Below are 21,009 nucleotides of genomic sequence, written 5' to 3' on the forward strand. Positions count from 1 at the left end.
GGTGGAAGAGAGGGAGGAGCCTTGTGGGACTCCTTGAGAGAGTGAGTGGGAGGTGGACATGGAATTACCTATTTTGACAGAAAATTTTCTGTTCGACAGATAGGATCTGAACCTTAGGAGGGCGAGGCCAGAGATGCCTATGTCAGTTAGGCGGGAGAGGAGGTGATTGTGGCTTATGGTGTCAAATGCAGCGGATATATCAAGGAGGGCAAGGAGGTAGCATTGCCCTTGGTCCATTCCTCTGAGGAGGTGGTCAGACAGGGTGAGTAAGAGGGTTTCCGTGTTAAGGTGTTTACGGAAGCCAAATTGAGAAGAGTGAAGGATCTTGTGGAAATGTGGAAGAGAGGATTTGCATTCAGACAACAACCAACAAGGACTGAACTACACAGTCTGGGTAAACAAATAAGCATGGGGGTAGCTTGCTTATTGCGGCGGTTACTACCCTAAACCAATTAAGCCTGATACTTCACTTTGAATGCATATATAAGCGTTGCTCTCTGCTTCAACGGCAAGGGGAAATATGGAAAAGAGGATTTACTATCAGACAACAAGGCATTGATCTGTGCAGTCTAGATAAACAAGCATCGGGGTAACTTGTTTGATACAGCGGTTACTACCCTTAACCATTAAGCCTTATGCTTCACCTTTGATGCAACTCCAACATTACTCTCTGCATCAATGGCAGGAGGTGACAGGAAATTCGAATCAAACACTTACCAACAAGAGCCCTAAACTTGGTGGTCGGTGAAACAGATAAGTATGGGAAAATAAGTGTGGGAGCTTGCTGGGCAGACTGGATGGGCCGTTTGGTCTTTTTCTGCTGTCATTTCTATGTTTCTATGAGAGAATGCGACCCTTCGTGAAGTGGATGAAATTAGACTGAGGGAGGGGCACACTACGACATTAGCACCATGCATCCCAGAAGGAGCACCTAACATTTCTAGGCTAGGAGAGAATAAAAGACCAAATCAGCACCATCGGATGCCGTCACCCATCTTGTATACTATTTTTTGTTGCTTTTCCACAGAAAACTATTAAGACAATAAAAATATATCTATTTTCTGTCCTTCTCCTATTCCTAGGAAAAAAAACACCTTTAGATTCAGAACCCACTGTTAGTTGAGGGCTAGAAAAGAAAGCTCCTGAAACAAAATCCTTCAATACAGTTTGTTGCCACATATTGGCAACTGTCCAAGTTCTTCACCTTCAAGATTTGTCCCTCCCCAACATAACAACAGACTTGATCCTGGGTCTCTTGCATCACTGTGCTGAGTTACGAAGCAAGTTCATTTATACTCTAGCAAAGGATAAAAATAGTTTAGAATAGTTTGTTTACAAGCTATCAAAACAGAAAAACACAATTTGTTTCCTAATCTCCAAACTTCTGACTGTACTTGTCATAAACAAAAACAAAATACATACAAGAACTGCACCAGTTTTTCAACAATGAAAACAAATTTTAGACCCTAAATTAATTAGTTTATGCAATAAACTTCACAATCTTGTCTAAGAGAGAACCAATAGTTTGAAGCTGAAACAATGAGGAGATTTCAAAATATTTATGGAGGAAGAGACATCTAAGTCTATGTTTAAATTAAACTACTTAGACAGTATGAGTATTGTAAGTGATCTGCAGTACATTGCTATAACTCTAATCAAAATGCTAATCTGTCCCATCTAGTCATACAAAGATCATCACTTGCATTACATAAGAACATAAGATATGCCATACTGGGTCAGACAGAGGGTCCATCAAGCCCAGCATCCTGTTTGCAACAGTGGCCAATCCAAGTCACAAGTACCTTTGAAGTACCCAAACATTAGCTAGATCACAAGCTACTATTGCTTATGAATTACCATTACAGAAATTTATGGATTTATCATCTAGGACTTAGCCAAACCTTTTTTAAACCCAACTACACTAACTGCTATAACCACATCCTCTGGCAATGAATTCCAGAGCTTAACTATGCACTGAGTGAAAAATAATTTCCTTCAATTTGTTTTAAATGAGCTACTTGATAACTTCATGGAGTGCCCCCTGGTCCTTCTATTACCTGAGAGAGTAAATAACCGATTTACATTAACTTGTTCAAGTCCCTTCATGATTTTGTAGAATTCTATCATATCCCCCCTCATCGTCTCTTCTCCAAAGTGAACAGCCCTAACTTCTTTAGCCTTTCCTCATAAGGTGGCCGTTCCATATCCCTTATCATTTTGGTCGCCCTTCTCCGCACTTTCTCCAGTGCAGCTATATCCTTTTTGAGATGCGGTGACCAGAACTGCACACAATATTCAAGATGCGGTCTCACCATGGAGCGATACAGAGGCATTATGACATCCTCTGTTTTAATTTCCATTCCCTTCTTAATAATTCCTAATATTCTGTTTGCTTTTTTGATTGCCTCAGCACACTGAGCTGACGATTTCAATGTATTATCCACTATGATGCCTAGATCTCTTTTCTTGGGTGATAACTCCTAAGATAGAACCTAACATTGTGTAACTACAGCAAGGGTTATTTTTCCCTATATGTATCACTTTGTACTTGTCCACGTTAAATTTCATCTGCCATTTGGAAGCCCAGTCTTCCAGTCTCGCAAGATCTTCTTGGAATTCATCAAAATTCGCTTGAGGTTTAACAACTCTGCATAATTTTGTGTCATCCACAAATGTGATCATCTAACTCATCGTACCCCTCTCCAGATCATTTATAAATATATTAAGAAATACCAGTCCAAGTACAGATCCCTGAGGCATGCCACTGTTTACCTTTTTGCACTGTAAAAACTGACCATTTAATCCTACTCTCTGATTCCTGTCTTTTAACCAACTTGCAATCCACAAAAGGATATCACCTCCTATCCCATGACTTTTTAGTTTTCTTAGAAGTCTTTCATGCGGGACTTTGTCGAATGCCTTCTGAAAATCCAAATACACCACCTCTACCTGTTCACATTTGTCCACATGTTTATTCACCCCTTCAAAAAAATGTAGGAGATTTGTGAGGCAAGACTTCCCTTGGGTAAATCCATGCTGGCTGTGTCCCATTAAGCCACGTCTATCTAATTTTTTTGTGATTTTATTCTTTATAACAGTTTCCACGATTTTTCCCAGCACTGAAGTCAGACTCACTGGAACCCTTTTTAAATATAGGGGTTACATTGCCCATCTTCCAGTCTTCAAGTACATTGGATGATTTTAATGACAGGTTACCAATTTTTAGTAATAGGTCTGAAATTTAATTTTTTTAAAATTTCTTTCAGAACCCTGGTGTGTATACCATCCGGTCCAGGTGATTTACTATTCTTCAGTTTGTCAATCAGGCCTACCACATCTTCCAGGTTCACCATGGATTTGGTTCAGTTGATCTGAATCATCACCCAAGAAAACCTTCTCCGGAATGGGATTCTCTCCTATATCCTCTTCAGTAAACACTGAAGCAAAGAAACTGTTTAATCTTTCCATGATGGCTTTACCCTTTAACCCCTTGAACATCCAACAGTTCAACTGACCTCCTTGCAGACTTTTCTGTTTCAGATATATTTTAAAAAGTTTTTATTATGACTTTTTGCCTCTATGGCCAACTTCTTTTCAAATTTTCTCTTAGCCTGTTTTGTTAATGTCTTACATTTAACTTGCCAATGCTTATGCTTTATCCTACTTTCTTCTGATGAATCCTTCTTCCAATTTTTGAATGAAGATCTTTTGGCTAAAATAGCCTCTTTCACCTCACCTTTTAACCATGCCAGTAATCGTTGTGCCTTCCTTCCTCCTTTCTTAATGCATTCCAGGAAACATTTTCACTTCGCTTTTGCTTTAAAGGTGAATTTTAAGACCTGCAAATGGGAGCACATGTACTTGCGTTTGCCGGCTTGGGCACATGGACGTGATGATTTTATAGCACACACGCATATATGTGTGCATGGTGTAAAATCGGCTATATGCATTTGTGTGCAAATGCCACCTCGATTGCATAAGTGGGGGGATTTTAGTAAATACGCGCGCCAATACAATTACCTGTTTTCCCAGTTTGCCCCAGTAAAGGAGAGGACTTCCTAAACCCCCTAGCTAACTTGCCTCCTTTTTATCCTATTAGCCCTGACCCTTAAAACCCCACTCACTAGCCTAGGTTTGTTTTTTTTTTGTTTCATGACTTTACACGCCGTCCTTAGCAGAAGTTACACAGATGGGGAACCAGGCGCGAGCTGGTGTGCGTAAATACTTACTCGTTGGTTTCATTCATATTTCCTGCAATAACCATGCCCTGTCCAGACCACACCCATTCCCTGCCCCTTTTATGAAAATTCATTTTACTTGTGTACCAAGAGATATGCGTGTACCTGGGCACCTCTTAAAATCTGAAAGGTGCACACAAGTCCGATATATGCACGTATCTACTGGCTTTGGCACGCGTAGGGCTTTTAAAATTCATCTGTTAATCATTTGGAAGCAACACAAATTCAAGTATTTGGCAATATGATAACAGTTTTAGTTGATATACGGCTACAGACCTGGACATCTCCAGCTCTCCACTTCCGTAGCGATCTAATTTGACAAGTTCAGGCTGAAGAAAAGTATCCAGAAGATAGTAAGCAAAGGATATTTCCTCTAATGAAGGAACATGCCACTGGATGTTCAGGTTCCACAAATCCCCTGGTTTTCCCCAGTCCTATATAATATACATAAAAAAACAAACAAACAAAAAAAAAACCACAAAACACGTATTGCTCAGAGAGATACTACAGAAATAGTTTTCTTTACACTAAATCTCAACTTCCATATATTTCTGTTTTTTTCAATTATGGTAAATTACTGAATATCAAGTACATGAGAAAGATGTAAGCAAAGTTGGCATGTCCTCTTTCCAGCTCTTGCTATTGAATCACAGGCCAGCATCTGTACTAGTACAGTTGTTTCAACAAAGGTAGATAGATTGTGTTAATATAGATATCCTTGGAAGATTTTGGTAAATGGCAGAGAACGATTATACAAAGGATTAATTTCTGTTAAATCTTTACTCAACGTGGCAAACATTTAGTGGCCAGGTTGTGACTGGACACTGTAAAAATATGATCAGATTGTTTTCATGAATACATGGTCAAATGGCAATAAATCCTAAGAAGGATTTCCGTCCCTCTGGTTTCACTAATGGAAAGAAAAGAACAGAACAAACATACAGGGATTTTCTACACTTTTTTCCAATTTACTCTTCCCTGATGCCTTTTCCTTTTGGTCCTCCAGTATATCAACCCTATTTTGTCTTGATGTTTTTCAACTGTGCTGCCCACAGTATCATATGACTTCTTAATATATTTGAATTGCAAACTGCTTAATCTCTATTTTGTGCCTTACTTGGGAATATAATGCTCAAAAACTAGATACATATGGCTTAAGCTAGTGTATCAATTACCTACAACTTGTTTAACCTTCATTTTTACATATCTAAATTGACTAACATAGCAACAATGTTACTTTAATTCCATAGGAAACAAATACATGTTGGTGTAATACTATTTATAAAATCAACATGTAAGCTTTACTTAAGACTTATTTGATACAGAAGAGTAGGTAAAGGTTGAAAAGTTAGGTAACAAAAAAGTCTGTTAAAAAAAAAAAAAAGTTATCACAAAATTAGCTTTCTTTCTTTCAAAATACGGGTTGATAAAGCAACAAGACCCTTTGGTTTCCACCTGCAAGTCTTACCTTAATTGGAAAATATTCAGAAAGCGGCTTATCAAAGCCACCTGGCACACTGCAGTATTCTGTGGGGTAGATCAGAGTAGTGGAGCGCAAAAGGTGATGTAGCAGGTTACAAGACAGAATGTAACCCTGCTTACAGGTGAAATGGAGCGTTTGCTGCAGAATCTTCACAAGCTGCTCCCTGTATGGCAGCAACTTCTCTCCATCTACTCTCGTGATCTAGTAGGAAGAATTACATTTCAAGAGCAGCTCAACTTATAAAACACATGACTTCCAAAATGTAATCTCGACTATCTAGTCAAAATTAGGAACACGAGTTTTGTGTATTCATAGTCTAAAATGTGTACAGAGAAACTGAATTGCAAAGGGGTAGAACTTTGTAATCATCCAAGTTAGACTTCTAAGTTTTGTTATTGGGTTAGACCCTGCTTCTTTTGGGCCCAAAATAAGGTGCACTCAGCAAAGCATATGGTTTTACTTACAGTTGTTTGTATGGTTTATTTTTGTGCACAAACTACTTCTGATGCAGCGAGTTTTCCATACAAAAATTGTGCATGTAAAACTGCACATATTAGTTAATGCCATCACATGAAAATCCATGGTTAATGGGAGCGTAAACTATTACCACCAATGGACAGAGGCATGTAGGCTTAATCCAGGCTGTAACTCCAGATAAGAGGTGGCATAGAATTCCTGGGGCCGGTATTAGTTTATGTGGCTGAACCTGGAGTTTGTGATGCAGGGGTCCTGTATTTGAGATGTACATACAAAATACATCATTTGTGCACAAATCAGGTTTTCTGAGCACAGATTTTGTTTTATACCCAGAAAATAGGAGTTATACACAAAATTATGCTGTGTGCACAAACTGGGTTTTCCATGAAGAAACATTTTGTGCATTTAAATTATATTTTATGTGCAGAAATCATGTTTTAATGTGCACTGACCATTTTTATTTTTACCCACATTTTCAGGTTAGCACATTTCTATTTTTTATTTCCAACCTATTAGCATACCATTAGCTTAGTGCATCGATAGTTAAATCTTTGTTTATCGCAAGTAAAAAAAATGGTGTGGAAATTCAGTGTACTTTTTTTTTTTTTTTTTTACTGGCATCATATTACACTGGGCCCTTAATGGGGTCGGGAAGAAATAGAGGAGAGTGGTGTGGGGTTGGGGATGGGTGACATGTGTATGGAACTTCTGCAGGGATGAGTTGCAGGTGGGAATGTAAAATAGATTGTACCTGAACCACCTGTTAAAGAGGGGTCTGAGGTGTGCTTGGTTTAGGGAGGAGGGTGGGAGTGTTTTGTCTCAACCTTTTTTGGGGGGAGGGGGGGAATTTTGGTTTTCTTGAATAAAGATAGAAGGGAATGAAAAAAAGTTTGACTGATGTGTAACTTAGTTGTTTTAAATTTCTCATGTTGACCTTCCTGAACTAATCAGTTTAAATTTAGTTATAAAGTAAAAGCACATTTCAAATTGACAACTAAAACTGTTAAACCCAAAATACATTAGCTTGTTCTGTTAAAACAATTATACACTTTTGCTAAATAAAAATATACAACACCCAAACCTGTTTCATTTAAAAGATAAAAAAATGAAAGTGTCTTTTTGGTAATGTCTTTTTGGATTATTGTCCTCTGCCTAATAGTGTCACAAAAACATCCCCAAATTATCCACGATTAATCTAGGCCCCCTAATATCTATTCACTGAATTGAACTGGAGATCTGAAAATAAATCACTCCAGATGTGGGAATCAAGTGTCTGCATCAGTCAGGTTTGGTAAATAAAATAACCAAATCACGTAGCTGCAAAATAATCTGCAAAAAATATCCAAATACATCACTGTGTGTACCTTCTAAATAAAAAGACCCTACATCCACTTTAGTTAATATGGTCAAATAAAGAGAGCACTTTGTGGAAACACATGATCTAAATTGAGACTTCTTAATTAGTGATTTCATTCAATTCACTCTTCCTAGAACTCCCTTCCTCCACCATAAAACCACTACAAATGCTCCAAAACGCCATGGCAAGAATCATATCAAATGTCCGCAAAACCGACCATATAACTCCCATTCTTAAAGACCTGCACTGGCTCCCCATCCACTCTCGCATTCTGTACAAAACGCTCACAATCATCCACAAAGCCATTCACTCCCACCACTCCAACTGGTTTGACCACCCTTTCACCTCCACACAGTCAAATCGCCCCACCAGGTCAATCAACAAGGGATCCCTTCATGTACCCTCTCTGAAAATGGCACACCCCTCCACCACAAGGGAACGTGCCATCTCAATCGCAGGCCCCTCACATTGGAACACCCTGCCATCAACACTCCGTCTCGAATTCTGCCATTTCAAATTTAGAAAGAAACTAAAAACATGGCTATTCACACAAGCATTCCCCGATTAGCTACTTTCGCCCTTCCCTAGATCATATTTCTGTCTTCCCCTGAGCATACCACGCCTCCATCCTTAATACCATGCAAATCTGTACACCTATGCACTCTTGTACATATTGTATATAATTAACATATGTTATTGTTATCTACCTCATTATGTATTAATAGTTGCAATATGTTAGGATTCGACACTTTGAACCTTAACTTCTTAGTTTCAGAACCTTTTGCCAGTTACTCTGCATTTCTATGCCTCTCTATGCGTTCACACGGCCCATACCTTATTATTTCCCTGTTTAATGTATTTTCCAAGCTATTGTTATAATGTAAACCAATGTGATGTACACACTAACACCGGTATATAAAAAAAATGTAAATAAATAGATAAATAAAATAAAATCCACCCTGAACCTAACCCATACATCATTAACATGACAGCAAGCTGGGTTTGATTTTAGCAAAGATAATGTTTTGCCAGTTCAGATATGATAGGGTAGCAAACAGTTGACAAACAAGGTCATGGAAGCAGGAATACCGAAATGCCAGCACCACTATCACTACAATACTGGAAAGGGGGAGATGTTTCTGAACTGCAAGCCTGAATCACCTGAGGCAGATGAGGTTCAAATGATTCTAGAGAGGAAAAGACAATGCAGGAAAAGAGTGGTTGCATGGTTTATATGAACTAAATCCCCACCTCCCGGAGTCTGGCAAAAAAAAAAAATAGGCATATGGGTGCTCTTCAGGGCTTTTAAACCACATGCTTCTTCTCATAGCTCAGGGACAGTAACTGCTAGATTTATCTGCAGGGCTTGTGCACTGGGCCCTTACCTCCCATGGTCCAAAAGAGAAGAACTAATACAATGTACAAAACAGCCTTTACTGAACTAGCAGCAGGAAGAAATGCCCCATGGAAGTGTGATTGAGTGACCCTATTTTTCCTCTTTTAACCCGTGTGGGACCAGGCATTTTGCTTGGTCCACATTAAACCCTACAGAGGAAGAAAGCTCTGTGGATAGGACCCTGCTATAAGAATATGAGCCCAGCTGAGATCAGAAAGTCCTCACGTCTCCAAGAGCAAGGAGCTCCTGACACTCTCTGAATTTATGTTGCGAGTACATTGCAAAGGCAGGCAGTCTACTGGTATATCAATTTGCTGTTTATGTTAATAAAACTGACAGGCTGCAGTCAGTATGGATGTCTGCTCAAGCCCAGAAGATTTGCTTGGTCATCCTCACAGAAGAAAGAAAAACACTTTGGGTTGTATCCAAAACACTTCCACAGGAGAAGGAAGATTTGCTGGTAAGAAAAATTCATTACCTGCCATTATCATCAGAGGTAGGAGGGAAATCTCTAGACTAGAGAATACTGCAACAAAAATCACTTTAGTCAACTAACAACTATAACTACTGAAGTATCATTCAAAGTTTAATCTGCACAACAGAAAAGAAATCAACTTAAATACTATAAGTTACCTCCGACAAGAGCTGAAGATTCCAGAGTAATTCCTTATCCAACTCCTCCTCATGCACGATATCATCATCTATTAGGGAGATAAGTGGAAGTTAGTTTAGCTGCTTAAAAAATGGTTTTGGTTACTTAGGATCTTTACAGTTAATTTCTAATCTCTTTTTATTACTATCATCAAAATGTTTGATTTTAGCATGTACTCCACCACAAGCATTTTGGATGTGTGGATGATAAATTTTTAAATAAATAAAATACATAAGAAAATATGTAAAGTTTAAAAACACCAAAAGTGAAATCAATATAAGAAACACTGAATCAATACAAAAAACAAAACTTCAATAATAAAACCAGGAGTCTTCAGAGCTTACTGCTTGTAAGATGAGTGATAACACTACAGCAATGAGGCAGAAAGCGCTTCAAAGATTCTACAGGACGACACTGAAACAAAGAGGATAAAGATAACATTAGATATGTAACAATTATACAAATGAATATCCCAAAATGTTATAAGAACATGAGAATTGCCATAGTAAATCAGAATGAGGGTCCATAAAGCCCAGTATCCTGTTTCCAACAGTAGCCAATCAGGTCATAAGTACCTGGTAGAATCCAAATAGTAGACAGATCCCATACTGCTACCACTCAAGAATTTTTTTTATTGTATTTTACTCTGGTTTTATGCCCCATTTTGATATTATGTATGAAACATTTGTACATCACTTAGAGCTTTTACTGCTTAAGCAATTAATAAATCTAATAAAAGATAATAAGTAGGGACTTGTCTTTCCCAAAGTCTGTCTGGTTAATAATAGTTTCTACACATCTCCTTCAGGAACTTGTCTAATCCTTTTTTAAACTCAGCTACGTTAACTTCCTTTATCACATCCTCCGGCAATGAATTACAAAGCTTAATTGTGCCTCAAGTGAAAAAGAATTTTCACCAATTTGTTTTAAATGTGCTACTTACTAACTTCAATGTGTGTGTCCTAGTTTTTGGATTTTTTCAAAGAGCAAATAACTGATTCACATGTACCCTTCTATTCCACTCATGATTTTATGGACCTCTATCATTTCCCCCTCAGCCTCACTTCTCCAAGCTGAACAGCCCTAACTTCTTTAGCAACTCCCATCTCCTTTATCATTTTGGTTGCCCTTTTCTTTAAGAAACAATAGGAAAACTTTGATGTTTCCAGCACCATTTTTTTCTGTAAACCGATGTGATATGTCAAATCGAATGTCGGTATATAAAAATAAATAAATAAAATAAATAAATACCATTTCCAGGTCAAATCAATCTTTTATTTTTAGATGCAGTGACCAGAACTCCACATAGTACTCCAGGTGTGGTTTCACCATGGAGCAATACAGAGAAAGTATGACAAGTCTGTTTTAGTTTCCATTCCTGTCCTAATTTCTAACATTCTGTTTGCTTTTTTGACCACCACTGTGGGCCAAGGATTTCAAGGTTTTGTACACGATGACACACAGATCCTTTTCCTGGTTGGTGACTCCTAAAAAGAAACCTAACATCATGTAAATACAGTGTGGGTTACTCTTCCCCATGTGCAACACTTTGCACTTGTCCACATTAAATTTCATCCACCATTTGGATGTCCAGTCTCAGAGTCTCGCAAGGATCTCCTGCAATTTCTCACAATCCACTTGTGATTTAACTTGGAATAATTTTGTGCTATCTGCAAATCTGATCACCTCACTTGTCATACTCTTTTCCAGATAATTTATAAATATGTTAAAAAGCACAAGTCCCAGTATAGATCCACTGTATACCTTTTTCCACTGACATTTAGTCCTACCATCTGTCTCCTATTTTATAACCAGTATGCAATTCATAATAGGACATTGCCTCTATCCTGTGAATTTTTATAATTCTTAAAAGGCGCTCATGGGGGACTTTGCCAAACATCTTCTGAAAAACCAAATACACTATTATCCACCGGCCCACCATTATCCACATGGTTAGTAACCCCTTCAAAAAAATGTGGCAGATTGGTTAGGCAAGACTTACCTTGTGTAAATCCATGCTGGCTGTGTCCCATTAAACCATGTATTTCTATATGCACTGTGATTTTCTTCTTTAGAATAGTTTCTACAATTTTTCCCAGCACTGAGGTCAGGCTCACCAGTCTATAGTTTCCCCAATGACCCCTGGAGCCGTTTTTAAAGATTAGCATTACATTGGCCACTCTCCAGGTATAATATACGAATTTAGTGATAGGTTGCAAATTAATAGTAATAGATATGCAATTTCATTTTTTAGTTCTTCCAGAAATATGGGGTGTATAACATCTGGTCTGGGCAATTTGCTACTCTATTTTATTATATCATCCAGATTCACCTTTATTTGTTTCAGTTCTTTCGAATCGTCACCCTAAATATCATTTCTGGCACGGGTATCTCCTCAATATCCTCCAAACACCAAAGCAATGAATTTGTTCAGTTTCTCCGCAATGGCCTATCTTCCCCTAAGTGCCCCTTTAATTCCTTGATCATTTAATGGTCCAACTGACTCCCTCACAATCTTCCTGCTTCAGATACATTTTTTTTTAATTTTTATTATGAGTTTTTGCCTCTATGGCCAGTTCTCTTCAAATTCTCTTTTTGCCTGCCTTATCAATGTTTACATCTAACGGGCCAATGTTTGGGCTTTTTCTTATTTTCTTCAGAAAGTCTTTTTTCCAATTTTTGAAAGAATTTCTTTTGGCTAAAATAGGTTTTTCATCTCACCTTTTAACCATACTAGCCAGTTGTTTGGCCTTCCTTCTGCCTTTTCTAATGCACAGAATACATCTGGTCTGGGCATCCAATGAGAAATTACTACTTACCTATTTCCTTTTCATTAGAATTCTGAACAGGTGGGTTATGCACCTCTACCAGCAGATGATGACGGAGCAAAGCTGACATTACAGTATATATACTCCTGCAGTGACATCAGCCTGCCAGTATTCTCTTCAAAAGCCAAATGTGGACAGACTAGCAAAAACTTAATTAATAACAGATAACCATTTCAGTACTCAGCCAACAGGAAACACTGAGTTCAGACAAAGGATGTATCAACACTAGTCTAGGGACTGGACTAACACTTACAAGTAACCCCTGAAAAACGTAGCCACATAGGAGGACTGTAGCACAATCGTTTGATAGCCAAAAGGCGGGAAGCTGAATTCATCTGTCTGGTCTAAAGAAAAGGAAATTATCAGGTAAGTAGTAATTTCTCATTTCTTAGCGCCAAGACAGATGAATTCAGAACCAGTGAGATGTACCTAAGCTACTCCTGAATAGGGCGGGAGGCTGCCCTCAGTCCAGTCAAAACCGCACATGCAAAGGCTGAGTCCTCCCAAGCCTCTACATCCAGACAATAATACCTGCAAAAAATGTGTAAGGAGGACCACGTCGCAGCTCAGCAAATGTCGATGGGAGACAATCTAACTTCTGTCCATGTCACTGATTGAGCCCTAGTGAAATGAGCCCTAACCTGACTAGGTAATGACTTTTCAGCATCCACATACATGGCCGTGACTACTGCCTTAATCCAGCGAGCTATTGAAGCCTGCAAAGCCGGTTCACCCTGTCTTCTTCCACCGCAGAGGACAAACAGGCGAACTGTCTTCTGGAAAGGTTTAGAAACCTCCAGACACCTCACAATATGTCTCTTGATATCCAAGGGTTGCAAAAGGCAATATTCCTCCATATCTCTTTCCCTATTCAGAGACGGCAGGAAAATGGACTGATTCAAGTGAAAATCCAAGACCACTTTTGGCACAAAGGAAGGAACAGTATACAGTTGTATCGCCCCTGGAGTCACTTGAAGGAGCAGCTCCCGGCAAGACAAGGCCTGCAGCTCGGATATTCTACGTGCAGAACAAATCACCACAAAAAACACTGTTTTCACTGTCAGCAACCTCAAGGAACGGTTACACATTGGTCAAAATATAGGACCCGCTAAGAAATCAAAAACCAGATTAAGACTCCACAAGGGCACTGGTAACCAAAAGGAAGGGCAAAGATGTTTCACTCCTTTCAAGAAACAGGCCACATCTGGATGAGTCGACAAGGGACCACCAATCACCTGACTACTAAAGCAGGCAAGAGCCGCTACCTGTACCTTTAAGGAATTAAGAGTCAAACCTTTATTCAATCCAGCCTGCAAAAAATTACAAAATGAGTGGGATCTTAACTGAATGAGGAAGCACCCCTCGATCTTCACACCATGCCTCAAACACTCACCAAACCCGCATATAGGCTAAGGAAGTGGAGAACTTTCTTGCTCGAAGCAAGATGGCAATCACAGCAGCAGAATAGCCATGCTTCAGCAAGCGAGTCCTCTCAAAGGCCATACCATAAGTCAAAATAGAGTTGGATCTTTGTGAATAATAGGCTCCTGCCACAACAGATCCCTATGTGCCAGAAACCAGAGGGGAGAGTCTACCAGGAGCTTCTGCAGATCCACATACCATGGTCTCCAGGGCCAATTTGGTGCCACCAAAAGCACCAGCCCTCTGTGACTCTTGACCCTCCAAACCATTCTGCCCAACATGGGCCATGGGGGAAAGGCATACAGCAACTTGTGATCTGGCAATTCCTGCACAAGAGTATCAATGCCCAATGACTTTGGATCTCTCCTGCATCTGAAGAATAGAGGAACCTTTGCATTGCGAGAAGTTGCCAGCAGGTCCAGAAATGGAAGGCCCCAGCGATCCACTATCAACTGAAACACCTTTTATCTGACAATACCCATTCTCCTGAGTCCAGACTCTGCCTGCTGAGAAAGTCTGCCCTTACATTGTCTTTTCCTGCAATGTGCGAGCTTGAAATCTCCTGAAGATGCACTTCCGCCCAGTCCATAACTTGGTCTATTTCCTGAGACACTTGCTGGCTCTTGGTTCCTCCTTGCCGACTGATGTAAGCCACTGTCATTGCATTGTCCAACATTATCCGGACCGCTTGACCCTGCAACCTATCGCCAAACTGTAAGCATGCCAACTGGACTGCCCGGGCTTCCAGCCGATTGATGTTCCAGAGAGACTTCTGCACTCCAGCTCCCTTGCACTATCAGTTCCTGACAGTGAGCTACTCAACCCTGGAGGCTTGCATCTGTCGTGAGAACTAGCCAGACTGGTGATATTAGGGAAACCCCCTTTCTTAGATGATCTGCTTGTAACCACTACTATAGCTGAGAACAGACCTCCATTGACAGGTGGAGCCGAATCAAATAGTCCTGAGACTGTGGGCTCCAACGAGACCGCAGGGAGCACTGTTGTGGACACATATGCACCCTCGCCCACAGCACCACTTCCAGGTTCGCCGCCATCAAACTGGGCACCTATAGATAAACACAATACGTCCGACATTGTGGTCCTATCAACAGACGCACCTGTGCCAACAACTTCTGAATATGACCCTCAGGCAGGAAAATCCTGCCCTGTTTCATGTCAAACTGAACATCGAGATACTCTAGCGACTGAGATGGTTGAAGAACACTCTTAGCCAGGTTCACCATCCAATCGAGCTCCTGCAACAAAGAACATAAGAACATAAGAAAATGCCATACTGGGTCAGACCAAGGGTCCATCAAGCCCAGCATTGTGTTTCCAACAGTGGCCAATCCAGGCCATAAGAACCTGGCAAGTACCCAAAACTAAGTCTATTCCATGTTACCATTGCTAACGGCAGTGGCTATTCTCTAAGTGAACTTAATAGCAGGTAATGGACTTCTCCTCCAAGAACTTATCCAATCCTTTTTTAAACACAGCTATACTAACTGCACTAACCACATCCTCTGGCAACAAATTCCAGAGATCAAGTTGCGAGTCACCGGGAGGTTCTCTTCCAGAGACCTGGCCCGAATGAGCCAGTCATCCAAGTACAGGTGGACCAGGATCCCATCCTCTCTCAACTCTGCCGCCACCAACACCATAACCTTGGAAAAAGTTCTGGGCATGGTGTCCAGACCAGAAGGCATTGCTTGAAATTGATGATGTCCCAAACAGTGAATCGCAGAAAACGTTGATGCTCTAATCAATCGGGAATATGCAGGTACGCCTCAGACAGATCCAAGGTCAGAAATTCCCCCAACTACACGGCAATTATCACTGAGTGCAATGTTTCCATGTCACCCGCAAATGAGTCACCCGCAAATGACGGTTGTTGCCTTTGAGATCTAGGATGGGACGAAAGGAACCCTCCTTCTTGGGCACAACAAAAAACAGGAATATCGGCCCGTATTTTCTTGAGACGTGGGCACTGGAACCACAACCCTCAGACTAAGGAGCCTTGACAATGTACACTCCACCGCTTGCCTCTTCTGCAGGTGTGACACCCTGAACACATCCCGAGGAACACACTGCAAAACTCCAGCGCATATCCATTTTGTATCACTTCCAAGACCCACTAGTCTGATGTGATTTTGATGCACCTCTGATAAAAGAGAGATGACCCTCTATCTCCTGTTCCCTGAGGTGGGTTGGCACAACTTCATTGGGAGGCTTGAGAGATTCCACTACCCAAGCCTGCACCCCATCTGGGCTGTCTGGGATGAAAAGACTGAGACCTACCGAACCTTCTGAAAAGTCGTTCCTCTAAGATCGAAAACGCTTGGATCCCCTAGCATGACCCCTCAAGCTAGAAAACTTAACATAGGAGGTTTTAGGCATTTTTAGCATGTTTTAACCTTTTACTTATATTGCTTTTACTTTTTATCTTTTGGTAATTTTATAGTTTTTAAAAAATCTAGATTTTTAGCTATATTTATAATATAATAATTGTATTTTTCTATTCCCCCCCCCCCCCCCTATTTTTACTATGATTAATTGTGAACCATTGAGATGGATGTGTCCGCACAACGGTATATAAAACTGTTTAACTAAATAAAATAAATAAATAAATAAATAAAGCCAAAGGAGCGTGGCAAACGAGGAACTGGGGACTCACCCCACTTATTGGCCAGTTTCTCCAACTCACTCCCAAACAAGATAGAGCCTTTAAAGGGCATTTTTGTAAGGTTACCCTTGGAGGTCACATCTGCTGACCAATTTCTCAGTCATAACAGACACCCGGCTAACTATTACCAAAACCACCCCCTCTGGGAGTGATGCGGACCAAATCGCAGCCTGCATCTGCCAAAAAGGTGGCTGCTGGTTCCATAACTGCCCTGGAATTCACTCCAGATTCCTAAACCTTCTGAGAGAGAAGTAAACAAGAGTGAGCCACTAGGGAACAAGAAGCTATCTGCAAGGTCATGGCCACTACTTCAAATGCTTGCTTAATGATGGCCTCAATACTTCTATTATGTGCATCCTTCAAGGCTGCTCTTCCCTCCACAGGGATAGTCATCTGCTTGGAAACAGCAAACACAAGCGAGTCCACTTTCAGAAAACGCAACCGCTCTCTCGCTACTGGATCCAGGATGTACAGGTCTTTCAAGACTCGACCCTCTTTAAAATTAGCCTCCAGGGTGCCCCACTCATTATCAATCAATTCTTGAATGGGCTCTATAACAGGGAAAAAACAAGAGACTTTACGCAAAGAAACCAAAATGGGATTTTTCTTTGGCTCAGGCATGGATTCAGCCCAAGGTACTCCCAGCATCTTTAATATCTGGGAAGTCAGAGCCAGTAGCTCATCTCTATGAAAGTACTGCACCATAGTTCTATATGGTTCCAGTCCCGGAGGAATTTTCCCATCCTCCAGAGTGTAAGGTTTGGCCTCATCATCCGTGCAATCTGTATCCCTATTGGGAAGACTGGCTGCCGATCTAGGTGTACTTTGGTGCTTAACAGCAGTATTGGGCACATGGGAGGTCTCCATCTGTGACTCTGACCTGGTAAGACTGGTCGGGGCCAAGGACTGCACCTGAAGAAAGGATTGTAATGCTTGAAATAATTCTACCCAAGAAAAGGCAGAAGGATCCATGCCAAAACCGAAAGGCACCTGTGCTGTAGCCACTGAGCTACCTTGCCCTTTGACAAAACAGTTAGGAGGGGTGCCTGACCTTGGAACTCCCTTGACATGTCTTTATCCAGATCCTCATCAGGCTGGGAAGAACTAGGCTTAGTAAAATCAGACAAAGGTAATTCTCCCTGAGCCTGTAAAGCAGTGCTGGCACACGCCTGGCTGAGATGCCCGAATACGACAGCAAGCACAGAGGGAAAAGTGCTTAGGTTTCTTAGCTACAGGCGCCATCAGTCTGTACAGCTCAAACTGTAAATTCAGGTAAACGCACGCCTAACACAATCGCCACTATCACCTGGATGCCCAAGCAAGTGCCCAACTAAACATCCAAAAATGGGACTCACAATCTGAATGCACAGCCAGACACATTTGCATGAACTGACGGTCCTGAAGAGGGTAGCCTAACGCACAGGCCGCGGCCTATCACATGGTGCACAGAGAAAAGCCTAGAAGCAGAGCCTAGCCCAAAAGGTCTGCTCAACCTGCCAGGTTACCCCACATCCCTTAACTTCCCTCAGAGATGGGAACAAATGTTGGATCGGCTAAGCATGGAGACCGGAGGAAGCCTTACAAAAAAATTCTACTTCTCTGTTCTGTTGGGGGTTTTTTTTAAGCTTTACCTGAGCTCAGCCTGACCCGGCTGAGTATAGAAACAGTCTCCAGCTGCGAGTTGAGAGCGCATATACCATCATCGCCGCGCTTGGCTTTCTGCACCCACTGTCTTTCAGCTATTTTAACAGCTAAGTCCATGCCGGCTGAAAAACCAGCTACCAAACCAAGGCACTCAGCTGAGGGACCACAGAAATCACCTCATAAATTCTCAACTGGGGGAAGGACGATTTGGTATCCCTGCAGGAGAGCGGGGCAAATTAAATTTCATTCTTTCTTCTTCTAAAACTTGAAGCAATCACCAGTAGGGAGATGCATGTCCACCATCTACTGGAGACAGAGAATACTGGTAGGCTGTCACCACAAGAGTATATATACTATGATATCAGCTTTGCTCAGTCTCCATCTGCTGGTAGAGGTGCATAACCCACTGGTTCTGAATTCATCTGTCTGGATGCTATGAAAGATGCTATTTTTAAATAATGTCCATGTCTGATGTAAACTCTTAACTTTTGTAGCAATACCTTCTAGTTTTTTCTAATTATTTTCCTCATTTTATCAAAGACTCCCTTTTAAAAATTAAATGCTAGAACAGTAGATTTGCTCAATGCCTCTCTCTAGTCATTAAGTCAAATTTGATCGCATTATAGTCACTGTTGCTGAGCAGCCCTTCTACCATTACACTTACGTTACAATAAGAATTAGATCTAAAATGACTCTCTCGTCAGTTCCTGGATCAGCAGTGATTTCTAAAATCTAGAAACTTTACTTCCCTAGCATATCCTGTGACATTTATTCAGTCAATATTGAGGTATTAGAAATCTCCCATTACTACTGAGCTGCCAAATGTTTTAGCTTCCCTAATTTTTGTTAAGATTTCATTGTCTGTCTGTTCATTTTAAACAGCATACCCCATCGCTATACTCTTCCCCGTCAAACATGGAATTTTCACCCATAAAGACTCTATTGTGCATTTAGTCTAGTGGAGGATTTTTATCCTGTTCGACTCCATGCCACCCTAACATAAAACACCACTCCCCCACCAAGCTAATCCACCCAATCATTGCGATATAATTTGTAGCCTGTTATCACTCTGTCCCATTGGTTGTCCTCCTTCCACCAGGTCTCTAAGATGCCAATTATATCTACCTCTTCATTCAGTGATATATATTCTCTCTTATCTTACTTTTGAGACTTCTGGCATTAGCATACAGATATTTCAAGGTATGTTTTTTATTTGTATATACAACTTTCCTAAAAGTTAATTGGGATAATTTTGAATATTTTAACTCAAGCTGTCCATTACTTATAGGCACATAGGCTACTTTTGCTTTTATTGGAATCTATCGGGAAGCTATAACTCTCCTGTTATTTTAGTATCCTTCGAAGATACTTACCTCTGAACTACAGTTGTGCTTATAAGTTTAGTTATCCCTGGCAGATTTTGTAAGATGTGTAGCATTTGAAGAAAATACGAGTTATCAGACAAAACAAGTCTTATTTTTAATGTGTTTCAAATTAAATTATTATGCATCACAGAATAGCACAATCATTAAACAGACCATAGCAATAAAGTAAATAATAAAATGGTCCTGTTCAAAATTTTGCATACCCTTGAATGTTTGGGCTGATAATATACACTCGAGTTGACACACACAAGGATAGGTATACACAACTGTGCCTTGTTTGATTGTAATTAATGTCTGTATATAAATAGTCAATGAGTTTCTTAACTCTTGAGAAACCCTTGTGCATTCATCCAGGGCTGCACAGACTTTGGTAGTTATTGAAGCAAAAAAAAAAAGGTCAAAGGATCTGTGAGAAAAAGTAGTTCAACTTTATAAATTAGGAAAAGGATATAAAAAGACATAAAAAGATTTGAAAATGTCAATCAGTACTGTTCAAACTCTGAAATTATGGGTTCTGTTAAAACCAGGCCAGGTCAGGTAAACCAAAAAAGATTTCAGACAACTGCCAGGACAATTTGTCAGGATGCAAAGGAAAACTCATAAGCAACTTCTACTGAAATACAAACTTCTCTGAAACAAAGTGGTTGTGGGTGTTTCAGCATGCACAATAAAGAGATACTTGAACAAAAAAGGGCTGCATGGTAGAGCTGCATCAATGCTACAAAACAGCCTGCTGACAATATGCCAAAAAGCACCTAGAAAAGCCTCAAAGCATCTGGAACAAAGAATGAAACCAAAACTGAACTTTATGGTCACAACCATAAACGCTATGCTTGGAGAGAAGTCGTCAAGGCCTATGAAGAGAAGCACACCATCCCTATCATGAAGCATGGAGGTGAATCTCTGCTGTTTAGGGGGGGGGGTGTGAGCTACAGCGGCATAAAGAATTTAGTCAAAATTGATGGCAGGATTAATGCAGCATCTTATCAGACAATATTGGAGGAGAATTTACATTCATCAGCCAGGAAGCTGCGCATGGGGTGCACTTAGATTATCCAACATGACAATGATCTGAAACATAAGGCCAATTCAAACCTTTAGTGGCTGCAGCAGAAGAAAGTGAAGGTTCTGGAGTGGCCATCACAGTCTCCTGATCTCAACATCATTAAGCCACTTTGGGGAGAACTCAAACATGCAGTTCATGCTAGACAACCAAAGAAATTACAGGAATGCAGGCTTTTTGCGAAGAGGAATGGGCAGCTTTACCACATGAGAAAATAAAGGGTCTCATTCATAGCTATTACAAAAGATGCAAGCCGACATTGATGCAAAAGGGGGCAATAAACAATATTAAAAACTAAGGGTATGCAAACTTTTGAACTTGACAATTTTATTATATCCTTTATTGCTATGGTTTGTTTAATGATTGTGCTCTTCTGTGATG

General features: G+C 40.4%; 1 protein-coding gene across 2 annotated transcripts in view; it reads right to left on the bottom strand.

The window, feature by feature from the left end:
• PSME4 (proteasome activator subunit 4) overlaps nucleotides 1-21,009 on the bottom strand; it is a 389,258-nt gene that overhangs the window by 202,843 nt on the left and 165,406 nt on the right. For both annotated transcript variants that reach the window (XM_029593434.1, XM_029593433.1), the window contains 4 exons: nucleotides 9,948-10,017; nucleotides 9,585-9,652; nucleotides 5,707-5,922; nucleotides 4,515-4,672 (listed from right to left, as the gene is read on the bottom strand). In XM_029593434.1, the coding sequence (XP_029449294.1) occupies nucleotides 4,515-4,672; nucleotides 5,707-5,922; nucleotides 9,585-9,652; nucleotides 9,948-10,017 (512 nt within the window). The remainder of the gene's footprint in view (nucleotides 1-4,514; nucleotides 4,673-5,706; nucleotides 5,923-9,584; nucleotides 9,653-9,947; nucleotides 10,018-21,009) is intronic.

Source organism: Rhinatrema bivittatum, chromosome 3 (assembly GCF_901001135.1).
Source record: "Rhinatrema bivittatum chromosome 3, aRhiBiv1.1, whole genome shotgun sequence".
NCBI classification, from domain to species: Eukaryota; Metazoa; Chordata; class Amphibia; order Gymnophiona; family Rhinatrematidae; genus Rhinatrema; species Rhinatrema bivittatum.